The following is a 25,050-nucleotide window of genomic DNA, read 5'->3' as shown; positions in this document are numbered from 1 at the left end:
TCTCACCACTCTCTGGACTTGAGTGGTCTCTTCTAGGCTCAGGCCCTGCAGGTGTAACTGCTTCCTGGGCCACATTTAGCTGTCTCACAATCAGCCTGGGGTCCAAACCCAGGTCCCCAGGTCCCCAGCTCCGCCTGCTGGCACCTGCTCTGCCTCCAGCATCTCCAGCTCATCTCTGCTGCCACAATCCACCCACTTGCTCAAGCTGGAAAGCTGGAAGTTCTCCTGGACACCTCCCTCTCCCTCACCCCCACATCCCACAGGCGTCCTCAGCGAGTCGTGTTAGCTCTCCTGTATCTCTCTGCCTGCCCATCGCCCCTTTCCAGACCACCCTCGGCTCCCACCTGGACCACAGCAACAGCCTAGAGTCCAGGAGCCTAGAGTGGGCTCCTTGTGTTTCTCTTCTTGCCCCACTTTATTTCATTTTTCATGCTGCGGCCAGAGTGATCTTCTAAAGATAAACGTTTGATTGTATCATCTCCCCGTGTAAGACCCTTCCAAGCTTCTTGGAACAAACGCCAGACTGACGCAGTCCACGAGGCCCTGTGTGATCTGGTCCTTGCCCACCTTTTTCTCTCATCTGCTACCATTCTCCCTCTCTCAGTGGCAGGACTTTCACACATGTTCCTTCATCCTGGAATGCACTCCTCCTGGTGTCTTGTTAACTCCTACTGAGCTTTCAGAGAGATACCAGCTCAAACATCATTTCCACAGTGAAGCCTAAAAACCAGAAACGAAACACCGCCCTCCTCCGTAGGACCTGGTACTTCTTCATGACACTCATCACACTTGAATTGCTTCTTCCTTCTTTCTCTTTCTCGCTAGCCTGTGAACTCCGTGGGGTCAGGAGTCCTGTTTCGCCTAGCCCCAGCACACAGTAGGTACACCACGAGCTGTTCGGTGGATGAAAGGAACAGATGAATCATTGTTGCAGCGTCCTAACTGGCCTCCCTGCCTTCAGGCCTGCCTTCTCCAGTCCTTTCTTCCTGTGGCCCCAGGGCCATCTTTCTAAAACACAGAACTGACCCTGTCACCCCCTGCTACTTAAAATACTTCAATAGCTCCCTATTGCTGACAAGAAAGGCCTCAACTTCTTAGCATGGAATTCAAAGCCCTTTGTGATCCTGTAATCCGCACCCAACTGCCTCTCCAGCTTCGTCTTCTCTGCTCCACACCCCCAACACACACTTTGAACTTCTGGCAGTTCCTCTAACACGTCAGGCTGTTTTGTGCCCCTGTGGCTCTGCACTTGCTGTTCCCTCTACCTGTAATGCCTCCCCGCCCCTGCTTTGTCCCCCTGGAGAATGTCCTTCACTCTGCAGAGCTGGCTCAGCTACCAGCTTTGTTGCAAAGCCCCCAAGGACCCTCCTGGCCCTTCCTGGGTGGTGTTAACCCACCCTCCTTTGGCCACATCTGTACAGAGTCTACATCTCTACCTTATTTCCAGTTGAGCTGAGGTCATCCAGTGCGGGCCCACTGATTCCAGCCCTGCCCCAGGGTTGTTCATCTTTGTGCTTCTAGCTCCCAGCTTCTCCTCTGTCTTAATTAGGTCTTTGCTTGTATATAGAAACCCACTTAGTAATAAAGAAAGGTTTAATACCAGGTCACAAGGGATTCCTGAGAACGGAGGGGCAGAAAGATTGTTAGCTTTTGGGAGGCAGGACCTGTAGGTGGGGAGAAATTGAAGCAGCTGCTTTCTGCACCACCTTGCTGGCCGCCTTTACTTTTCTTTCTCCGCAGACTAGGTTTTCTCTGCTTTACCAGATCCTGGACCACCTAATAGTTGCTGCCTTGTGTCCTAACTCACCACCGCATTCAGAGGGGTCTGACAGATCCAGGTCGGAACTTGTATGACAGGATCTGATTGGCTCTGAGTGGGTCAGGTCCAATCAACTGAACCTGCTGGGAAGGCTCTCAAGGTCAGACGGGCCCACCTCGATCTTGACCCCCTTGGAGAAGGGAGGTGGTAGGGAGGGTCTTTGTTGTCTGAGCAAGTCCGTTAAAAGACATCTGCTAGGATCCTTGGAGGGCCAGGGTGCACCTGGCCCCCAACCTTCCATGGATGGCAGGTGGAGAAGACTGCCCAGGCATTGTGACTTAAAGTGGGAGGCTTTCCTGAGGCAGCAACGCCCAGGGCAGGCTCTGAAGAGCTTGTCTGTCGTCATTCAAAGGCCAGAGCAGAGAGATTGGAAGGTGACACCCTCAGTTTTCTCACTTCTCTTTGGAGTGGGCAGAGAAGGAAGAGGAGAGCTTGAGCAGACAGGATAGTTCTCCTTCTCCAAATCCTATTCATTCTCTAAGATGGAACTCATATCCTCTCCTCAGTGAAGGACCATGCCATGCCTACCCACCCCAGCAGCCATTTTTTACCCGAATTAATTCTATTCTTTGTACTTCCCTAGTAATAAGTGGTTTTCAGTCTTTACTCTGTGCCAGACTCTATGCGCATGCATTATTCCATCGAATCCTTATGCCCCATATAACAGGTACTATTATTACCCCCATTTACAGACAAAGAAACTGAGGTTCAGAGTGATGCCATTATTAGATTAGGAACACGCAACAATATAACTCTAGAGTAAAAGCTCTTACTTGCCTGTTTGCCTTTGGGGGTTGTGAGGGCCTCATAGGCAGATGCAAGTTTATCATTTTACCTCTACTCCCCACTGCCTAGCAAGGGGCCAGCCTAGAACAAGAGCTCCCCCAGTGATGGGAACAGATGGAGGCAGGTAGCATAGAAAAGGCATCTGGGTGGGAGTTGAGGACCTATCCTATGTAGCTATGTGACTCTGAACAAATCTCTTAATCTTTCAGAGCCTCTGTTTTCTCATTCAGAAATGGGGATGATAATTCCTACTGTGTAGCTCATACTAGAGGGTGGCTGTAAGGCCAATTTATAAATAGGAAAAAATTGAGCAATATCTAAGGATTGTTATTACCAGAATGGACCTTGGCATCGAGGCTCCAGCTAGCCACTGTGCCCAAGCTCCTACAGGAGGCGGGCAAGCCTCGAGCTTCTCACTGTGGGGAGTAGCACCTTCAGCAAGACCTGAGGTGACTTTCAGCAGCTCGTGGACCTGTCACTATGTAGAATTGGCTCATGTGGTAAGAAAGTTGGTTCCCTTTCAACTCTGTCAAGTCCAAGTTGTCCCAGGGAGAAAGTGCCAGTGTGTCTTTAACAACTTACCAACACTGCTGCCCTTCCCTTTATAATGAAGAGGTCTTACTGGCAACTCCATGTAGCTAAAATTTAATATTACAGTTGGCTTTTACCGTATTTATTTTACCATCATTTTCTATTTGCTAAAAGCAATAATAGGGGCACCTGGGTGGCTCAGTCGGTTAAGCATCAGCCTTTGGCTCAGGTCATGATCCCGGGGTCCTGGGGTGGAACCCCGCATCGGGCTCCCCACTCAGTGGGGAGTCTGCTTCTCCCCCTCCCTCTTCCCCTGCTCGCACTTTCTTTCTCTTTCTCTCTCTCTCAAATAAAATCTTAATTTTTTTTTAAAAAAAAAGCAGTAATAGCCTTTGCATTTGTAGTAGTAACACAAAGTTTCTATTTACAGTAAATGTATGTAAGTTAAAAGTGTCAATTTCAAGACTATAAATAAGGAGTAGTGCAGAGAAAGGAGATTTGGCAGAAATCGTTGAGGGGGCACACAGTGTTATGTGGATAATGCACAATGGGGAAGAGATATGGGGACATCGGGACATGGCCTTTTGGCCTAGATAATATTGAAGTGCCCTTCCACCTGCCTGGAAAATCTGGGAATCTCTTCCTGCTCTGCCAGCCTGCTTCCTCTCCTCACCTCGTGCCCGTCTTAGATTTCTTTCAGAAAATCTTACCATGGTTATTCTGCAGACAGGAGAATTTGTGCCACTCTACCCAACCCTGCTGGAGAGAGAGGCTCCAGGATGGGGTTAGCATGTGCCCTTATCTCTGAGACAGCTCTTGGGCACTCCTGAGAAGAGCAGGAGCTGCAAACTCTACAGTTCTCCTGGTCCCCACGCACAACACAAACCTCAGGGCCCCCTGAGGGTGGGAGTCCCAGGGCGTACAGAGGCTGTGGGAGCTGCAGGTGAGGGCAGGGCCATCCCTGGAGCCTCATGCCCCAGAGCTTGGAGCCCCGGGACAGCAAAGCCCGGGAGGCTTTGAGATCTCAAAGGTCCCCTCTCCCCTGCTTCTCCCTTCCCACCCCTTTGTGCTGCTGTCTGCCCCTGGGGATTGGGCAGCAACCCTCAAAGGCCTCAATACACACAGAATTTATCCAGAGGACTCAACACCAGGGCCAGTCAGGAGGGATAGAAGTCCTGCCTGTCTCTTCCCCAGTCCCATGTCCACAGTGGGAGGGCAGCCCTGGGCTCCAGGAGGGTGGGGGGCCTGGGTAGTGTGAGGCATGTGCTTCTGTATCCATGGTGAATGCCTGAGGGTCTCTGTGAAGGTGTACAGTGTGTGTGTGTGTGTGTGTGTGTGTGTGAGAGAGAGAGAGAAAGTTTATGTGTGATGAAGTAGCTCTGGGCGATATGTCTGAGGCACTCAGTATGTGTGTGTGCACACACAGCGTGTGATGTGTGTGTCTGTAGAAAATGTATTTCGTGGCATATACCTGAGCTTCCCTGCGGGAGTTTTTGTGCAGCATGTGGGTTTGTGCAAGTGTGGCAGGGTGTCTGTGCGTGCAGGTGGGTCTGCGGTGAACTCCTCTCCATGCGGTGTGTGTCTGCGAGGCATATCGTGTGTGCTGGGTGTCTGGGCGGCTGGCTGCTGGGTGTGGTGTGCGCCTGTTGGCCTGTGTAGTCGCCGGCTTTGGACAGCGCATCTGGCTGTGCGGTGCGGCTGCGGGTCCCTGTGCCCCGGGAGGGGTCCGGGGCTGGAGCGGACGGGGCATGGGAGCGCACCCGGGGGCGGTGCTGTCGGAGCGGGGGAGGGGGGGACGGCGTGTGCTGGGCTCCCGGGGAGGGTCCCCAGGGCGGGTGGCGCCTTCCGGCTGGTAACCCGAGCCCCTTCCCCCCGTGAAATATTGATCAGGGCCCCGGCGGCCCTGGCGCAACAGGGGCGGGGGGCGGGGAGCGAGCTGGCCGGTCGCTGTCCGTGGTGCTGCCGGGGGGGTGTGTGGAGCCGGAGCTCCCCATCCACCAACATCCTCCGCCGGGCCCCTGCCTCGGAGCATGAGCTTGCCTGTTCCTAGGGCCTGAGACTCAATCCCGCCACCCCTCCTAGGAAGGAACAGGGAACAAACGGGCATTTTGGGGACCCAGTATCCCCCAGGGCTAGAGTAACGATAGGGCTGGGTTTGCCTGGGACAGCCGTAATGTGCACCTGTGGTCCCGGTGTGATGGTTGGTTAGCGTCTCCGCTCACTCTCAAAAGAGCTCTAGTTGGGTGATAAATTATGCGCTTCGCGGCAATAAGGTTTTGCTCCGAAGACCTGTACTCCCACCTTCTCTGCTCTGCCCTGGGAGCTCAGTAGGTTCTGAGGTGTGCACATGTCATGTATGTGTGTTTGCAAGCTAGGGGATCATCCTTTCCGTATTTGGGCTGAACTGGAATAAGTGCTTTGGAGCCTCAGCCCCCCCCCCCCCCCCCCGGATCCTGCTAAAGTCCAGACCTACTCCAGGGAATCCAATCCTCTTCTCCACCAATTCAAATCCTGCTTTCCATTCAAGCAGCGCTCTTTTTTTTTGAGCCCGCGCTCTTTTTTTTTGAGCCCGGGCTTCACTTGCCCTCCTGCATCCTTGGCTGGGCAGGCCTTTGCTTGGTTTTGATGTCACAGTATGGTAGGGCCTCCAGGTAGGGCCATCTGTATACTCATGGTGTCTTCTCTGCCTTCTATGCTGATTCTCCCTGCTTCAATGGATTCTATTTTCCTCTTACCCCTAGCTGTGAGTATTACCGCTCACCCTTTGCTCACTCTGTACTCCCCTCTGGGCATTCTCTTTCCTCTCCATACCCCACTTTTCCCTTCAGGGTATGCATCCAAATCCTGCCTAGTCACAGTGCTCTCCTGAGCTCTACTGAATCTGCTTACCTGCCCAACACCTCTATGTGGGAGTTGCAGTATTATGTCAGACTCATCACATCTAAGATGGGACTTATCTTCCCCTTAAGCCAGTGCTTTCCTCTGGGACCTCAAGCTTTGCTGATGGTGCTTCTTAGTCTCCACCCTTCATGTAAATCACTTTAGATTCTGTTTTTTCCTCTCCCCAACTTTGTCCCGTCGCTAACTCCAAGCAACCCCCCAAGCCTTCTCGTGATTCCTGGCCACCCCTTCCCTCTTCCCATCTCCATTAGCTGAAGCAATGCAGCCTTCTTATCTGCCTTTGACTGTTCTTCCTTCTGTCAGGCTTTCTTCTGATTCTGCACTCAGTGTCAGATTGATCTCTGTAAAACATTACATCTAAGTCAAGTCAGATTTCACTCCCTACAGGATTAAAGCCAAGCTTCTTAACCCTGCATTCAGAGCCCTTCCCTGGCTGTTCCTAGCCTACCTTTCTAGCCCTCCCTTCCACAACTGTATCTGCCTCCTGTTCCAAGTGCACTGCTCTATTCACTATCCTGTGAACAAAGTACTTTCTCCCTGGACCTTCCCAGGCAGTTCCCATCTCTTCCCTGCCACCTCTACCTCTCTAAATGCCACCTATCTTTTGAGGTGAGGTACTCTGCAATGCACTTCCCAATGTGCCTTTTCTGGTCTCCCTATCCTGAAGCATTCACTCTTACAGAACAACCAGAATAGACCAGCAACAGTGGGGTATTGCCTGAGACCTTGTTAAAATTGCAGTCTCAGGTTCCACCTGGGACCCATGGGACTGAAATCTGCATTTCTTTTTTTTTTTAACAGTTTATCTTTTTTAGGATTTTATTTATTTATTCATGAGAGATACAGAGAGGGAGAGGCAGAGAAACAGGCAGAAGCAGGCTCTATGCAAGGAGCCTGATGTGGGACTCGATCCCAGAACTCCAGGATCATGCCCTAGGCCAAAGGCAGGCATGGGAAACTGCTGAGCCACCCAGGGATCCCTAAAATCTGCATTTCAACAAGATCCCCAAGTTATTTGTGTAAATATTCAAGTTTGAGGCTACATTCATTAAGGGTAGGATTTTGCTTGTTTGGGAATGGTCTTCAACCAGAGCTGGTGATGTTCTCAAGCGCCAAGTCTAGCAGCTCCCATCAGGTGACAGGTACCACATCTGGCCAGATCCTACAAGCTACGGGAAGGGGTAGATGGCTGAGAAGCACGCATACGTTGCTTAGATCCCTCTCACCTGGAATCTACTCCCCCCAAGGGCCTGGGAGCTCAGGCTCTATAAATCTGACTCCAGAAAGCACTCTAGCGACACAAGAAGGAATCAATTAATCAATGAAAAAGTAGTTATCAAGCATATAGCAGAACTTCTTCCTCTTCACAAAACATGTATTGGTGGAAATGGTTGTCATTTTAATGTATGTTTTGAAAAGAAAAATATGTATTTTAGTTTTTCTTTATGATAACATCAATATAGTTTCTGAAGTGGAAACTTAGAAAAACACAATATGTCACATGAAGAAAATAAAAATGACTCACCATTCTACTATCCAACTATAAATACTGTTAATTTAATATTTGTTTGAGATCATCATTCATTCATTCAACAGTTTTACAAAGCCCTACTGTGGGCCAGACATATGCCAGGCACTGGCGGTTCAGGGTGAAGAAGACATGGTGTCTATTTTTTGGCAGCTCACAGCCAGGGGCTGGGGTGTGGGAGACAGGCACTGAACAAATTAGGAATAGCAGTATATGAGCTTCCTAGGGGAGCTCTAACAAAGTACCACGAATTGGGTTCCCTAAAACACAGAAATGTATTCTCTCATAGTTCTGGAAGCTAAAAGTCCAAGATCAAGGTGTTGGCAGGATTGATTCCTTCTGAGGGAAATGCTGTTCCATGGCTCTCTCTTCACTTCTGGTGACAGCTGGCAATCCTTGGCATTCTTTAATTTGTTGCTGCTCACTCCAAACTCTGCCTACATCATCACATGGCATTCTCTCTGTGTAACTGTATTCTTATAAGGACACCAGTCATATTAGATTAGGGACCACCCAACTCCAGCATGACCTCAACTTAACTAATCACATCTGCAATGACCCCATTCCAAACAAGGTCATATTCTGAGGTACTGGGGTTACTACCTCAACATATCTTTTGGCACGGGGGACACAATTCACATACCAGGCAGGGACAGAACAGACTCTGGGAGAGCATGACCAGGGGACTCACTTTGTCTGGGAAGACTCTCCTAGAAAGTGACATTCCAACTGGGACCGAGCAACAAGTAGGGATTAGCCAGGCAAAGGTGGCACAACAGATAAATACGGGGCTTCAATACATGAGGGTGGGGATGGGCTGGAGAAGAGCATTCCAGGCAGACAAGAGACAAAGGGTACTTTTGAAGAATGAGAAAAAGACAAGTGCAGCTGGAATACAGAAGGGCAGGGGCATGGGATGAGCTGAGTCACTCGGCTTATGGGCCTTGGTGTGAGGGGGTTTTACTTTATCCTGGAGGAAATGAGGAGCTATGGGTAGCTGTCATGCAGGAGTGGTTCTTTCTTCTTTGTGAGCAATCTCACAAAACTGAGCTGTCTGAAGGCTGTATGGTTCCTCTATATCCCCAGTTCGGAGGGAAGACACTCAGCCATGTCCTCAGGAGTCTCCTGGCTGAGAGAAGATACATGGCAGCCCTGTCTGAGGAATGAAGGCATGACCATGCCTCCAGCAGCCCCTAGTGCAAGTGGGGAGGACAAGCCCTGCCCTCAGCAGCCTTGATCTGAGCAGGACACAGGGTTCAATGGCTCTGGGTCTCTCTTTCCCTTCGGTGTCCTGAGTCCTTGGGGACACAGATTTGGGCTTGGTCACCCCACCCTCTGCTCTGCCATGAGGACTGTGTCTGAGAATGTGTTCAGGGCAAGTGCATGACCCATGTAGGTCCCTGAGGCAGATGCTGAGGGAGGCCAGGGGCTAGGTTTAGCAGGGGCCATCTTCTTAGTACTTTGATCCCCTCAAAGAATGTCTGGCTCTCGCCTTTCTATGCAGGAACAAAATTGGCCCTCAATCCATCCCTTACTACACCCTCAGAGGGCCACCTCTTTACTGTGTGTGATGGGAGAGGGCCCCCCACCCTGCCCAAAGCTGCTTGTCCTCCCTTGCCTAGGCTGGGTGGGCCAGGCTGGGTGGAGGAGAAGTGGGTCAGCTCGGTAGCCATGGTGACAGCAGCTGCTCCCTGCCAGCCTTCTCATCTCCTCACCACAAACCTCACTGAGGAGCTCTTTTGTCCGGCCTGCAGGGATGGGGGCCAGGAGAGTGGTACTGGGGGCTGGAGCGGGTATGAGTGTGTGTGTATTCAAGCTCACACGAGCGGCTGCTCAGAGCTGGTGTGCATGCCTCAGCCAAGGGAACCCAAGATCCAGGTAAGATACTTCCCACTTCCCTGCCCCCTGAAGGGATGGGCTCTTCCCGCCTCTCTGGGCTGGGCAGAGGCCAAGGAGAGGGGTGTGTGTACGAGTGTGTGTGAGTGTGTACACATATATGAGTCTGCAAATGCCAGTGACTGTCAGTGTGACTGCTTCTGTGTGCCTTTGTCTTGGGGGTGCATGTGCATATCTGTGTACGCATGTGATTATGTATTTACGGGTATATCATCTGTCTGGGTCTGTATGGTGTGTGGTCATACATTTGAAATTGAGTGCCCTACGTTTCTCCCTGTGTGTATATAGTGTTGTGTGTGTGAGTCTGGCTTGGGAGAGACAAAGGTCACGTAATCAGGAGGGAAGCTGGCCTGGTGCTCCGCATGCAAGCTGGGTATGTTCCCTTGGCCCAGCCTACCTCCCCCACCGTGTGCCAGCCCTGTCACCTACCCATCTTTTCCTGAGGGGGGAGAGGAAATGCTGGAAAAAAGAGAACCCTTTTCCCCTTCTGTGGATGCAGACACTGGCGTCTGGCATGGGCCCAGATTGGTGTAGGAGATGTGGTGGGCAGCCTTGGTGCTGGATTAAGGTTGGGTCGGGGGTCTCAAATGCCAGACCCGCATCCAGTGAGGGACGAGGAGCTGAGATGCTGGGAGAGATGAGTATAGCCTTACATGCCAGCTTCTCACCTCGGCTGAAAGGCACAGATCCCATGCCATCCCGGGCTCTGCGTAGAAGCAGCCCGGGCTGGAGTGAGAGGTGATTTTGGATTCTGAGCCTTCCCATGAAGTGGCTGCACCTGGTGTGCAATCCAGACCAATAAGCATTAACACCTGTGCAGTCCTTCACAAAGGCACCCGTATGAGCAGTAATAGTGGAGTTGTTGCCCAACTGAACAGTTAGTACTGTACCGATGCTTATTTTGCAACATTTCATCTAAGACAGGCATTATTATCCCCACTCTAGAGATGAGGAGCAGTAGGCTTGAGGGGTTTGTTAAGGAAATTGCCCTGGGTCATACAGCTTGTTATGTGACAGATCTAGGTTTTGAACCAAGTCTGTCTGTCTCAAAAAGACCAAAACAAAAACAACCTCTGTTTTTAATCACAGTGTTTTCCTGTTCTTCATTATCCCATCTGACACCCAGTCCAGACTGGAGAGTGCAACTGGGTCCAGGTGGCAAGTAGACTCATCACATAGAAGAAGAGATGGAAATTCAGGGAAGCTGAATGACTTGCTTAGGGTCATATGGCTAGAGGTGGAGCCAGGAGTCCCCCCCAGCCCCCCCCCCCCACATACACATACTGGGCAGGGACACAGACCCCATTAGTCGGGGAGGACTGAGGAAGGAAGGATAGGGTCTAGAGCTCCTTAGCACTTGGACCTCCATGTGTCCCTTATGTCTTAAAACTCTTAAAGTTGTGGGGGGGCTTCAGCAACAGCAGTTTGACATTAAGGTGCCAACAGGAAGATTAGAGGACCCAGGAGCTGGGACAATTTTACAAAGTAGGAAACAGAATCAGAGAGTTTAAATGATTGTCTCAGCATCACACAACTATCCCCAAAGTCTTTTTACTCCACAAGCTACTGGAACCTCTTAAGGACAGATGTTTTCACTAGCCCTTCCTCTAAACTTCCCTCTTTCCTTCCAGATTCTTATCACATCATCTCCTTGTAGGACCTACCCTGACTGCCTTTGCCTCCTTTCTTGGAAACTGGTGTCTGGACAGAAGTGACCTAAAGCCTCGTGTAAATGCCCTAGGGGTGTGCTGTTGGGAGGGGCACAGCCCCCTGTGATGTGGAACACCACGCTCAGATTCATCAGTTCAGTGAGTTTGGGTTTTCTTCAAAGTGGGGAGGAAGGGCAGCCTGGGTGGCTCAGCGGTTTAGCACCACCTTCAGCCCAGGGCATGATCCTGGAGTCCCAGGATCAAGTCCCACGTCAGGCTCCCTGCATGGAGCCTGCTTCTCCCCCTGCCATGTCTCTCTCTCTCTCTCTCTCTCTCTCTCTCTCTGTGTGTGTGTGTCTTATGAATAAATAAATAAAATCTTAAAAAAAAAAAAAGTGGGGAGGAAGCACCTACCAGGTGATGTGGGATCTGAGAATTATGAGGCTTGAGTTGGAGCTTTGGTTTTGTCACCAACTTTTTGTGTGACCCTGGGTGTGTCTCTTTCCCATCCTGGGCTTTGGTTCTCACTCTGTAAAATGAAAGACTTGGGCTGGAATAGGATTGGCAAATCTATTTTATTTTTAAGATTTTATTTATTTATTCACGAGAGACACACACAGAGAGAGAGGCAGAGACATAAGCAGAGGGAGAAGCAGGCTCCATGCAGGGAGCCCAGGGTCTCCAGGATCACGTCCTGGGCTGAAGGCGGCGCTAAACTGCTAAGCCACCTGGCCTGCCCAGCAAATCTATTTTATTTTATTTATTTGTTTATTTATTTATTTATTTTCGCAAATCTATTTTAAATCATGAGCCAATTCTCACCAGTTGGTACTAGAGCTATGTTGAGAGGGATTCTGAGGTTAAATCTGGCCTTGATGGGAAAGAGATGGATTAGTGATGTCTACTGTGGGGGGACCTTCCGGTCTATCACCCTCTGACAGATTTCTTGGTTTCTTCTGTTAGAAGAAGGGTGGGTAGCTAGGTTTATCTTGGGCTTTCAGATGGCCTCATTGACTTTCAAAAAAGGCTTATGATCTGGTTAGACACATGGTCAAAGGGACCAAGGGGCCTGGGTAGCCCGGCAGAGCCCTGAGACCCCTATTGTTAGGATTCAAGAGATGGTTCAGAGGGCTCGGGTACTGAGACTCCAGGGTAGAGGCCAAATATCCACACCTGGAAAGAAAACAGTAGCTTCCTTCCTTGAGGACCTTGGAGGGTCTCTGCTGGCATGGAGCTTTGGCAGGAGTGGGAATAGTAGTCCTTGTCCCAGGAGAGGAAATCTGAGCCATAGTAGTAGATGCTGCTGTGGCAGTAGATGGGAGTCATCGAGAGAACTCTAGAGTGAGGTCCCCATGACCTGGTGAGGAAGTGTTCCCTTCCTTGGGGAGCCGTGAACTGGGCTGGCAAAGGGACAGCCATGCTCAGAGGCAGGGAATTATTGAGGTGACTTCTGTAGGAAGGAGGTAGTTCATTTAACAATCCTTCAGAGCCACCAGTCTATGAGGTGCTGGGTTCTGTGCCTTGCTGGCCGCTCCCCACTCCCCCATTTCTGCCTGCTGCTCCTTTCCCATCTCTATAGTGTCATGGCTCAGGAGTCACTGTGAGTAGGACGTCCTCCTCATAGTGACCAGGTGGCCAGCTCTGTCTCTTTGTCTTTTTTTTTTTTTTTTAAGATTTTATTTATTTATTCATGAGAGACACACAGAGAGAACTAGAGACACAGGCAGAGAGAGAAGAAGGCTCCCTGCAGGAAGCCCGATGCGGGCCTCGATCCCAGGACCCCAGGATCACACCCTGAGCTGAAGGCAGACACTCAACCACTGAGTGGCTCTCTGTCTCTTTGTCTTAACTCCCCTGGAGCTAGGCCAGCTGTCAGAGAAGCAACTGGAGCCCCAATTCTGAGCCTGCCAATGCAGTATATGTTCACAGGCTCTGCTGTCTAGTTAAAGGGCTTCTAGAGATCACCTAATGCAACTTCTTTGTTTTACACACAGGTAAGGAAACCAAGGCCCAGAGAAAGTGACACAAGGAGTCTGTATACATTCTAATCCCACTTCCTGATTCTTACTTCTCTCACGCCACCCAATCCAGCACTCTTGTACTAGGGGTCAGGCCTCAAGACCTTGGGTCCACTTTTCCTGTCCCCTTGGGGGTGGCCTATCTGGCAAGACCCTCTGAAGCATTCATCAGCTCACCAGGCCCTCTGGGTGATCCCTGGGTGGTTAAAGATGAGAAAGTGGCTCCAGATGGTGCTGAGTCCCGGATGTCAAACCATCTGCTTGTCAATGTCATTCATTATTCATGAGGAAACATGAGCCCCTGGGTTGGCAGGGTCAGGAATTTTGTCCCATGCCTTCCTCCCTGCTCAGCTTTGGGAGTGGTACCCTTGAGCTTCCTGTAGGCTTCGCTGGGGAAGCGCTTGCTTCTCCAGCTGTGGTCTGGGTAGGGTTCCTTCTGCCCCTCACATGCTCATGCCAGCTGTGAAAACCTGGGCCAGAGAGGTTTTTCTCATCAGAGATTTTTTTTTTTTTTTAAGGTTTCCAAAGAACCAGAGACTCAGGGCAAAGGCTGAATGGGAGGGATGGGCCCACACCTTTGAGTGAGCTCTGGGTTGGAGGGGCAGGAGCTGCTGAGTCTGTCTACATCCTTTTTTTTTTAAGATTTTCTTTACTTTGAGAGAGAGAACACATGTGAACCTGCAAGAGTGCGCAAGTAGGGGGAAGGGCAGAGAAAGAGAGAATCTCAAGCAGACTCCCTGCTGAGGTGGGAGCCTGAGAACTCGGGGCTCCATCCCATGACTCTGAGATATGACCTAAGGCAAAACCCAGAGTAGGATGCTTAACCGACTGAGCCACCTAGGTGCCCCTATGTCTTCATCTTCTTGGGAAAAGGAGACCTAGGTGTGAGTCCAGGTGCTACAATTTCTTAGCTGAGTAGGATGGGTAAGGCCTTGACTTTTCAGAGACTCAAGTTTCTCATCCTGAGACATAGAGATTATGTGGCATAGAGATCACCACACACTTAGTAGAAATACTTTAAAGAGCAAATTAGGCTCATGTTGTAAGCCCTCTCCCACCACCCACCAAAACACCATGCAAATACCAAAAAAAACCCACACAAACTGGCACTAGAATTGGAAACTAAAGAGAAGAGATCATCATAGGCCCAAGTCCAGGGGGACTTTCCATTAGCTGCAAGGTTAATGGGGGATGGATAAAGAAATATAATACGGGGCTCTGCATACATCACAGGGTGAGTGAAAACAGTCCAGACGACCACAAAGGAGGGAGAACACAGTTTTGACTCATCCCCACTGTCAGCCCCCATTTGCCTGGTTGGCAGGAGCCACGCTGACCAGGAGGCTAAGTGGCTACCATTCACAGCTCTCTGGGGACTGAATCCTCTAGAGTGGCCCCTTCCCTTCTCCCTCATTCTTCCACCCACCCACACACTTCAACTATGTCCTTTTAGAAAGTCAGATTCCCTCAGGGTGACAGGCCTGAGGGCAAAGGGTTAAGCAGAGTGACCTGAGCCCTGGGATCAGGAGCTGCCCTGAGAAGAGCTCTGTAGGCAGAGACAGAGCTGGGAAGGGCTGTAGGCAGAGCCCGCAGGATCAGCTGCTTTTCCTATACTCTGAGCAGAGGACACCCACTGCTGCATTGGACTTTCAGCCAAGTTGTAGAGGCCAACAGCTGGAGATCCCATCTCTGTGCAGAACTGAGCTATGGATGCCTGCTGCCCCGCTCCCGCAGAGTGGCCCCCAGTGCCCTCTGTCTTCCTAGCCCTCATCAGAACTGTCTGATTTAATATTTAATTACATAATCAGTTATTTACTATCTGCCTCTCCTCCTGGACTGGAGGCTCTGGGAGGGCAGGACCAAGTCAGCCTGGCTCACTGCTGTATCCTTGGCACTCAGCATAGGCCTTGGAATTTTAAGAGCGTAAATATTTGTTGAATGTAGCTTTGGAAAGGAATTTGGCAATATTTTCCAAGAATCAAAGAAATGTTTATATCCTCGGTATCAGTTGGGATGCTTTTGGATGTAACAGAGAACACTTGATTCAAACTGGCTTAGCACATTATCTCCTATAACTGGAAGGGCAGAGAAAGGCAGGCTCCTGGGTGGCCTGAGGTCCTTTCTGTTGCTGTGCTGCACTCAGCGACACTGGCTTCCTCCTGGACCTGGTGCTCTCTAGAGGGAAGGGTCTTGAGGGAAGAACTAGGGCAGGGGAGAGAGAGACCCTACCTCTCTGATAAGCATGGAATCCAACCCCCCCCCCCCACCTTAAGTCAGATCTGGCCAACTTAGTCATATGCCTGCCCTCGGACCAGTAGTACGTACAAAGGTGAGTGCCACTCACGGATTGGCTTGAACTAATCCAGATCAGCCTCTGAAATGGGATGGGGTGGTACCCAACAAAACCAACCCTCTGTCAGGAAGCAGGGAGGGAGAGTGGACGTTGGAGACGCTCCCAGCAGTATCCACACCCAGCCCCCTCACTCTGTTTCTGGGAATCAATCCTAAGGAAATAAGCGGATCCAAGCAGCATAGAAAGATGTTTATAGCAGCGTTGTTTAAAAGGCAGGAGAGAGGGGAAGAAGTCAGACCTGATCTAAGGGGTCACTGTATTGAAGTACTTAAGTCAATTATGCTCCCTCTATACAGTGGAATATTCTGGTGGTATTGAAATGTTAATACCATATGTTAAAACATGTTAATGACTTTGGGAACCGCTTGTGATATGATGTTAAATGAAAAATACCGGGGTGTAAAATTGTATTGGCAGTATGAGTTCCATTTTTTTAAAGATTTTATTTATTTGAGAAAGAAAGTGAAAGAGAGAGAGAGAGAGAGAGAGAGAGTGCACAAGCAGGGGGAGGGGCAGAGGGAGAAGCAGAGTCCCAGCCACATGCGGGGCTCCCACACATCCACAGCCCAATGCAGGGCTCCGATCCCAAGACCCTGGGATCATGGCCAGAGCCGAAGGCACATACTTAGCCACTGAGCCACCCAGGTGCCCTGAGTTCATTTTTAAAAATGCATAAGAAAGACCCTGGGAAGGAATGGGGTAAAACACCTCCAGTGGCTGCCACTCTGTGGTGCGCTTAAGAGTGACTTGTGCCTCCTTCCTTAGACTTCTCTGTGCTCCCCCTTAGCGGGAGGTCCCCTTCCATAGTCCCCGCAGACTGGGGCCAGTTTTGCTCTCCCTGTTCTTATTATTGGCTCTGAAAGTAACCACACCTGCTAAATATTTACTCCATGCCTGACACCGTTCTAGGCGCCTTCATTCACATGCTCTAATTTAATCCTTACGACAGTCCTATGAGGTAAGTGCTTTTATTTCTCATTTTGCTGAAGTGTTCACTGAAACCCCAAGGTGCTTGGTCACAAGATGTGTGTAGAGGCCTTTAGAATTCGAGAGGGGGCTGTATGACTCCACAGCCTCTGCCTTCACTGCCAAACCAGGTCACTTGCCAGGACAGCCGTGTGCTAATAAGAATATTCTGTTCCATTTATCGAGCCAGACCCCGTGTACACTCTTGACATTTATTTATTTACTCGATCGCTACAGCGTCAGGGAGGCCAAGTGACTTGCCCAGGGTCACACAGCTTGGTGGAAGCGGTGGGCTGCAGGAGAGTAGCCCCAGGGCCTGAAGGGGGACCCCTTTGTCTCCCGCCCTCCCCCACAGGTTGCCTGAGGCCTTGCCTCCCCTCGGACCATGTTTAACGGGGAGCCGGGTCCGGCCTCGGCCGCGGCCTCCAGGAATGTGGTCCGGAGCTCCAGCATCAGCGGTGAAATCTGTGGCTCCCAGCAGGCTGGGGGTGGCCCCGGGACCACCACAGCCAAGAAGCGGCGCAGCAGCCTTGGAGCGAAGATGGTGGCCATCGTGGGCCTGACCCAGTGGAGCAAGAGCACACTCCAGCTCCCCCAGTCCGGTGAGAGGGCCGCGACGCGCAGGGCCTGGGTTGGGGCCCCTTGCAATGACAGGGCACCCAGGGAATGTCCTCACACCCACCAATATCCATATAGCACTTACTGTACACCCAAGTACTGGGCCTGGGACACATCCTGACTCACTGAATCCCCGCAAACTCCACAAGACAGGTGCTAAAGCACAGAGAAGGCAACTGAGCTGCCCCAAACTACAGAGCTGGTGGGTTAGTGAAGCCTGAACTCAAACCCCAACAGCCGGGCTTCTGGGTTCGCACTCCTAAACTTTACGCTGCGCTACCTCCACGCACAGACTTACACATTCATCATCAATAATGTATTTATTTAAAGATTTATTTATTTATTTATTTGAGAGAGAGAGACAGAGAGAGCATGAGCAGGGAGGAGGGGCAGAGGGAGGAGCAGACTCCATTCTGAGCCGGGAGCCATGTGGGACTTGATCTCAGGACCCTTGGGATCATGACCTGAGCTGAAGGCAGAGGCCTAACCGACTGAGCTAACCAAGTGCCCCTCATCAATCATCTATTAAACAGCCATCGTATTCCTGACACCATGCTAAGTGACACAGCTTCCTAAACACACATCCACAGGATTTAGTCGCACCTGTGTTTTCTGAGTTTCCTGAGTACAAATGGCCACACGAATGTCATTACAGGCGTACATTACAAGTCATGGGACACACACACACACACACACACACACACACACATTTTGCGTAGTCATAGAGATAGTGTGCTCAATTGCTCAGGAAGCCATCCCTACTGCCAGGAAAGCATATTACGGTCATTCCCACTGTTTGTGGTCACAATAAAGCCAGTTGTGCACATCACACAAGAACAGCCCTCTGAGTACTAATGCACAGACCCAGATCATAGAGACATAGTTACACATATGCATACACAGCAGCCCGTGGTCACAGAAACGCATTGCACGTGTATATGCACATATCTCATGAAGCCACATTCACACACACCTTAACAGCTACATCCTGAAAAATACATTCTCTCAGACACCTAGTTTTGGAATCCTAGTTATGCCCAGACCGGCGGGGGGTGGGGAGGGTGGTCACCTACTTTGTCACACACAGTCACATTGGACCCCACATCACAGAGGAGCCAGCCCTCCCCTCCAAGACCTCCTCACTTTGTGGCATCAGCCCAGACACCAGCTGGTTTTGTTTTAAAATCTCTTCCTGCTTATTTTGTTCAGTGTAACAACTTCCCCAGGAAACCTTCAAATAGGGCAGCTGGATGGGGGTGGTGAGGGGGCGGGGGCGCCGGAGGATCCAGAGAGAATGCTCATCAAGACTCCCAGTTGGGGCTGAGGGTGGGAGACTTTTCCAGGCCTTAAAATAGATTTTTACAAAGCCCTTCACAGGAGCACGTGGGATGGTCTTTTCCAGCAATCAAGCTGCGATGTGGTTTCTGGCTCAGGGAAATGCTAGATGGGGAGGGGGCTTGAGATTATCCATGCCCCAGGATGGGCATGGCCTCTGTGAGCATGCAATACAGGCCTGCACTAGGGAATCAGGGAGATGGGGATCCAGGAGTCGGGCTTGTAAAGGACGAAGGGGTGGGATTAAGGTCAGGGGATTAAGATTAGGTTGAGGAGGTATTGGGCCCCAAGAGTGTGGCTTCAGGAGACCAAGCCCTGCTGATCTCCAGCTGAATGCACCTGATGCAGCTTCAGACCCAAGGGCCTCTTCATGTCCAAGCAATTTGGACAGACGGTCATCCAAGGTCAGGGCCGGGGCCTGAGTCACTGGGAGACCTTCTGGTGGTCTGCCTGGGGCTATTCACCTACCCAGACTCCACAGTCAATGGGCAGGGATTGGAATAGATGCCAAGACCTCAAGCTTCCAGGGGGGATGGATGACGATAGTGCTTCTGGATCACTTGTCTCCATCGTATGCAAGGGTGCAGCTGGAGGCCTGGAGCCTGAGCCAGGTGGATGGCCCAGATGCCCTTTTAACTGAAAGTCTCTGTGAATCATCCAATCTTTCAATGTGAGAGCAGGGAGGGCCCCTTTGGGATCATCTAGTCTGATTTACTCATTTTATTGATGAAGCATTGGAGCCTGGAGAGGAGAAGGTATTTTCCTGGAGAACAACTTGAAATTGGCCTTCAGAGCCACGCCCTGTCATTTGCTAGTTGGATGATGCGGGCATGTGACTTCATTCCTCTGAGCCTGCTTCCTTGATTGTAAGGACAAGATACCTGCCTGGGATCGAGTCCCATGTCGGGCTCCCTACATGGAGCCTGCTTCTCCCTCTGCCTGGGTCTCTGCCTCTCTCTCTCCTCTCTGTGTATTCTCATGAATTACAGGAGACAGGGTATGCAAAGCCACCCACCCTCTTGCCTGGCACATAGTAGATACTTGGTAAATTGTCGGTGTTATTATTGGCCATGGTTACGCAGTAGGACCAAACAAGAAATGAGTTCTCTAGCCCCCACAGCTCTGCCCCTTGCTTGTGGCATACTCCTCTCTCATCTATAATTCTTTCTCCCCATTTTCTTCCTCCCCAGCTTTGAGGATGCCAGTGTTCCAGCTTGGAGCCCCATCCTAGATAGGAGAGTCTGGCCCCAGAGGGATGTACGGGCTGACTCGTCATGGGCAGTGGCCCTGGAGACTCTGTTCTGGGCACAGATCCGAGCAGGGTACTCCTACTGCCCCCAGATGGGATAGCTCATTCCCTGCAAGGCTGGGCTGCGTGAAGTGGGGAAGAACTCCTCTTCTGGACCCAGTCTTGTGAGCTTTAGGTCTGCCCCTCTAGGGGCTTCCCTCCCCCTGATCTGTCCATACTCCGCATTGGCTCCAGCTCTGCCTTCTCTTCCTCTTTGTTTCAAAGCCTCTGTGTTTTTTTTTTAAGATTTTATTTATTTTTATTCATGAGAATACACAGAGAGGAGAGAGAGAGGCAGAGACCCAGGCAGAGGGAGAAGCAGGCTCCATGTAGGGAGCCCGACATGGGACTCGATCCCAGGTCTCCAGGATCAGGCCCTGGGCTGAAGGTGGCTCTAAACTGCTGAGCCATCAGGGCTGCCCTCAAAGCCTCTGTTTTAGTTTAGCTCCCATGATATCTCACCTGGACTATTGCCCCAGCCTCCTCTCTAGTTCTCCTGCCCTTTCCTCTTTATTCCTCACATTTTCCTCAAATGGCCTTCCAGAAACTCATCCTGAAACTTTAGAGTTTAGTTCTGGTTCTGTAACTCCCCCATGGGACCTTGGGAAAGTCACATTCCCACTGGGTCTCAATTTCCTCTTCTGTAAAATGGAGCTATAAAAACTACCTCCCAGCTTCCTTCTATTTTTTTTAAAAGTTTTTATTTATTTATTCATGAGACACACACACACACACACACACACACACACAGAGGCAGAAACACAGGCAGAGGGAGAAGCAGGCTCCATGCAGGGGGCCCGATGTGGGACTCGATCCCCGGTCTCCAGGATCACACCCTGGACTGAAGGCACACTAAACCACTGAGCCACCCAGGCTGACCTCCCAGCTTCCTTCTAGATCTAACATTCTCTAAGTTGTAGGAGCAAAGGTGAGGGGAGGAGCAGAGCTTTGGAGTCCCAGGACATAGGTGGTTCTGACCTGGCCTTAGGCTGGGTCTACTCAGGGCCACCCTGGGCCATTCCAGCCTCTGCCCGAATGGAGCTTCCCTTTTCAGTACCAGGGACAGCGGCTCTTCCCACCTGGGCTCTGGAGAGGAGAGGGCTCAGGATGTTCCAGGAGATGCCATGGGGAGTGCTGCTGAAGGCTTTGCCTCTCCCTTGCATGTGGTGGGACAGATGGGTTGGTTCCTGGAGTCTTTCCGTCTCCAGGCACCACAGAATTATTGCAGGCAACTTGGCCCAGTTCTCTAGAGAGAAAAACAGAGACTACATAAAGTTACTCCCCAGATCAACAGTTCAGACTGGACAAGTATGAAACCAGTAGATGAATTTTCTCCGACGTCGCAAGAATGTTCTTCCTACCCAGAAGACATGAAACTTAATCTCTGCTGAATCACCTCTCAAACCAATGTGGACTTGATGTAGAGGAGTGAAAAGTAGACTGTCAGTAGACCAGGGGAATGTGGGCCTGGAGTCTGGCTCCAGCCCTATGAGTATGTGGCCACCTCATTCCCCAATGGCAGCAGGAGGCTAGTGAGATGTCTCTAACACTTCAGGATTCTGTGACACCCCTACCCAGGGGCTCACAATGGGTTGGGTGGGTCAAAGAAGGTAAATTTTCTCCCAAGTGGGTCTGAAGAGGGGTATTGGGGCCATGGGGTGGTGAAGCTGTGGCTTCAGCTCAGGGTATGTGTTGTGGGGGCTATGAGGAGAGAGGGTGACATGCAGCTCCCACAGACCCATCTGTCTCCTAACTGAGTTAGAGGGGATGTGGCAGTTAGGAGCCAGGGCCAGGGCAAGTCCCCTACACCTACCATCATTGCCCAGTCCTCTGTGTGGTGGGTCACATACCATTTTTGAGTTTGTATCTTTGTGTGTGATCGAGTGGAGGGGTTCAATCCAGGGGCTATGCTGTGACAGTCACATGTATGCGGCAGAGTGTGTGGTGTGTATGGATGACTAAGACCTGGCAGGACTGTTTGTGACTGTGCCCGCTCTATGAACCTACATGACCTGACTTGTGAGACCGCTGTCCTCATATGTGATTGTTTGCACTCTGCTTGTGTGAAAGAAATACATATGAGCCAAAGTGACTGTATGTGTGCATGAGAGAGAGAGGCACAGGTCAGTGGTCTCATTGACTTGTGGATAGTAGCCATTCCAATATCCCAGAAGCTGGGCTGGTTTCAGAGAAGACCTTCCTCCTCACCACCAGCCCACCCCCCTCCCAGTCCCCCCATCGCATCGCCTAGTGATGCCAGCCCTCTCAGCCTTCCCTCCCCCATTGGGACTTCCTGAAACATAAGTAGGGTGAAGTAGGACTGGCCTTTTGAATAACCATCCCCCCCAACCCCCCATTGGGTGTGGCCTAGACAGGAGATTGCCAGCATAACCAGCTCCCCACTCCCCACTGCTTTTGGAGGCTATGCTGTTGGCCCCACTCCCAGCGTTCCCATCCCCCGTTGGCAATTCCACTCTGAATTTGCCCAGGTCTCTAGCCAGTGACAGCAAATGGCCTCCTTTGGTGCAGTCCTTATCTGAATGCCACTTCCCTCTCTATCAAACTCTTGGGGTGGCTTCAGCAAGGGAAGGCCCTGCAGACCTTCAACCTGTCTTCTACTCCCCCCGCCCCCAGGAGGAGAGGGTGTCTAGAGGGACCTCACTGCAATGCTGAGGAGGTTGCCATGGAAACCCAGGCAGGATGGTGTGCTGCTAGGAGAGGCAGAGTGCCCCATGTTCCCTGCAAGGCTCAAGAGGGGGGCTGGGGTGAGGGTGGAAAGCCCTTCAAACAAGAGGTACAGAGACACGGAGTGAGCTCTCACCATGTGGCTCCTGGGGTTCTTCTGCAGAGCTTTCTCTCAAAGCCAAGGTCACTTCAGGCCAACCTAGTGGTCCCTCTCAGTCTTGCTTCCCTAATGGCCTCTCCACCCCTCCACACACATCCCCCTCCACATTCAGACACACCTTGAGAATGCAGGTTAGTGTGAGAATGGCCAAGCTTTCCATGGGGATTTTTATCGGGCCTATAAAATATCACAGAGAGTGGGGTATGAGATCCGGGTGTGATAGGGTTCATGCGGGTCCCAGGAAGGAGGAAAGCAAATCTGGGAATGCCAGAGAAAGCAAACTTTCCAGAAGAAAAAGGAACACCTAACCATTTGGGGCAAGGGCTAGAACTGAATTGGGAAGGTGGCCACCAGCGAGCCTGGCAGGGTGAGGGTGAGCACTGCAGGCCTGGGTTCCACCTGCTGACTCCCCTCCCCACAGCTGCACCATCCCGACTGCCTCCAGCCATCCTTCTAGTCTCCTTTGTCCCTGTCACTGCCCCGAGTAGGGCCAGGGGTCAGGCTGCAGGCCGGCTCAGGAAGGCCCCTGCCTCCAGTCAGAGGCAATCCTGTCCCATCCCAAGAGGTGACCTTGGCTGCCCTCTCACCGAAGCCTCCTCAGTGAACTGACCTTGTCCCCTTTCTATGTCTTTGGGGGTCACAGAAGGGGCCACCAAGAAGCTGCGCAGCAACATCCGGCGGAGCACAGAGACAGGAATCGCAGTGGAGATGCGGAGTCGGGTCACACGCCAGGGAAGCCGGGAGTCCACGGATGGGAGCACCAACAGCAACAGCTCCGAGGGCACGTGCGTGCAGCCCACCCCCACTGCTCCCACCCTCCTGCATGGCCCTCTAGTCACAGAGCGGGGGGGAAAACGTGGGCAAATCCTCTGGCTGGGCTTCCATCTGGATGTCTGGGTTCCTCTGCATCCCTCCCTTCCCTGGACACCCACCGCCTGGGCCTCAGTCTTCTTCTTGCTCCTGGCTGCTTGCTTCCCATCCGCACACACCAGCGGCCCCGGGGGCAGTGCATCCCATCTATGTTGCACACCTCCCCACCCCCGACCCTGCCCTAGCACCTGCACACTGCCCTGCTCCAGAGGAAAATGTGGACCTAAAATCCTTTTCGATCTGAAACCATTGTTACGGCTCAGATGAATGAAGTTCTCACAAGTGGTCTTGCATGGAGCTTAGAGGAGGAGGTTGGACTAGATCAGTGTTTTTCAAACTGTGGTTGATGACTCAGGCAGGAAGTAAAATCAGTTTAGTGGGTCAAAACCAGCATTAGGGAAAGAAATAGAAATTTCAGACATATCCTGTGGAGTGACAATGCATTACCTTGTGAACTTTTGGTTTTTTAATAGATGGATTCACAGAGGTCTCTGATGGTAAATTTATTTTTTCCATCGCATGGAAGCTGCAGTCAAAAATGCGGAAGTCACTAGACTTAGATATTCCCTTGGTCTCTCCTAGATCTATGAAAGCGGTTATATGACAAAGATTTTTCTGGGTTTGGCTTCATCAAGGCCCATGATTGCAGGGCCCTGTGGCTCTCTTATGTAGGATTCTGAGATCTCGTGTCTCGTTCCTGTGTCTACATCTATGAATGCAGATGGCCAGTGGCATGTACTGCACCCTATGGTATGCAGGGCCTCCCTTGACACCTCTGATGAGTGCTCCTTTTTTTTTTAAGATTTTATTTATTTATTCATGAGAGACACAGACTGAGAGAGAGAGAGGCAGAGACACAGGCAGAGGGAGAAGCAGGCTCCATTCAGGGAACCCGATGTGGGACTCGATCCTGGGGCCCCAGCCAGGATCACGCCCTGGGCTGAAGGCAGCACTAAACCGCTGGGCCACCCAGGGATGCCCAGATGAGTGCTTCTTACTCTGGGATCTCCCAGCCACCATCAGACCAAAAATTGTGTCTCATTGAACACTGGGGAATGTCAGCACTACCATTATCTCCACGGTCCACATGGAGAGACTGAAGTACCTTCGCCAAGGTCACCACTGTTCGGTGGTGGTGGAGTCAGACTTTGAATTAAGACCATTTGACCCTATGGCCTTTGGTCACAACCTCTCCGCTCTGTATACTGAGCTCTTAAAATTCTTTTTTTTTTTAAGATTTTATTTATTTATTCATGATAGACACAGAGAGAGGGAGAGAGAGGGGCAGAGACACAGGCAGAGAAGCAGGCTCCATGCAGGAAGCCCGACGTGGGACTCAATCCCAGGTCTCCAGGTTGGCGCCCTGGGCCAAAGGCAGGCGCTAAACCGCTGAGCCACCCAGGGATCCCGAGCTCCTAAAATTCTGTGACCTTGCGAGTCTATGACCTTAGTTAACCTTCTCAGAACCCACTTTCCCTCCGAGTATGGTATGAGGCTGCCGCTGATGGCCAGTAAGATTGGAGGGGTGGGGGGCTTGAAGCCCCTTCCCTCGGAGTGGAAATCCAGGCCCTCTCCAACAAGACAAGCGTAGTCAACCTCTCTTTCTCCCTGCCTGTCGCCAGCCAAGGAGGACTCAAGGACAAATTT

The 25,050-nt window shown here is 51.3% G+C and overlaps 1 protein-coding gene across 7 annotated transcripts in view; it reads left to right on the top strand.

Annotated features, from left to right (window-relative positions):
• The window catches only part of RIMS3 (regulating synaptic membrane exocytosis 3), a 41,422-nt gene that overhangs the window by 4,795 nt on the left and 11,577 nt on the right, over positions 1 to 25,050 (top strand). For 4 of the 7 annotated variants that reach the window (XM_041739152.1, XM_041739156.1, XM_041739154.1 and 1 more), the window contains 3 exons: positions 11,093 to 11,269; positions 16,803 to 17,049; positions 23,177 to 23,318. In XM_041739152.1, coding sequence (XP_041595086.1) covers positions 16,833 to 17,049; positions 23,177 to 23,318 — 359 coding nt within the window. In that variant the 5' untranslated portion in view covers positions 11,093 to 11,269; positions 16,803 to 16,832. The remainder of the gene's footprint in view (positions 1 to 11,092; positions 11,270 to 16,802; positions 17,050 to 23,176; positions 23,319 to 25,050) is intronic. The other 3 variants (XM_041739153.1, XM_041739157.1, XM_041739158.1) reach the window with 2 other exon arrangements.

Source organism: Vulpes lagopus, chromosome 23 (genome assembly GCF_018345385.1).
Source record: "Vulpes lagopus strain Blue_001 chromosome 23, ASM1834538v1, whole genome shotgun sequence".
Classification (NCBI taxonomy): Eukaryota; Metazoa; Chordata; class Mammalia; order Carnivora; family Canidae; genus Vulpes; species Vulpes lagopus.
The sequence above is the reverse complement of the archived record's forward strand: the minus strand, read 5'-3'. Positions and strand labels throughout refer to the sequence as shown.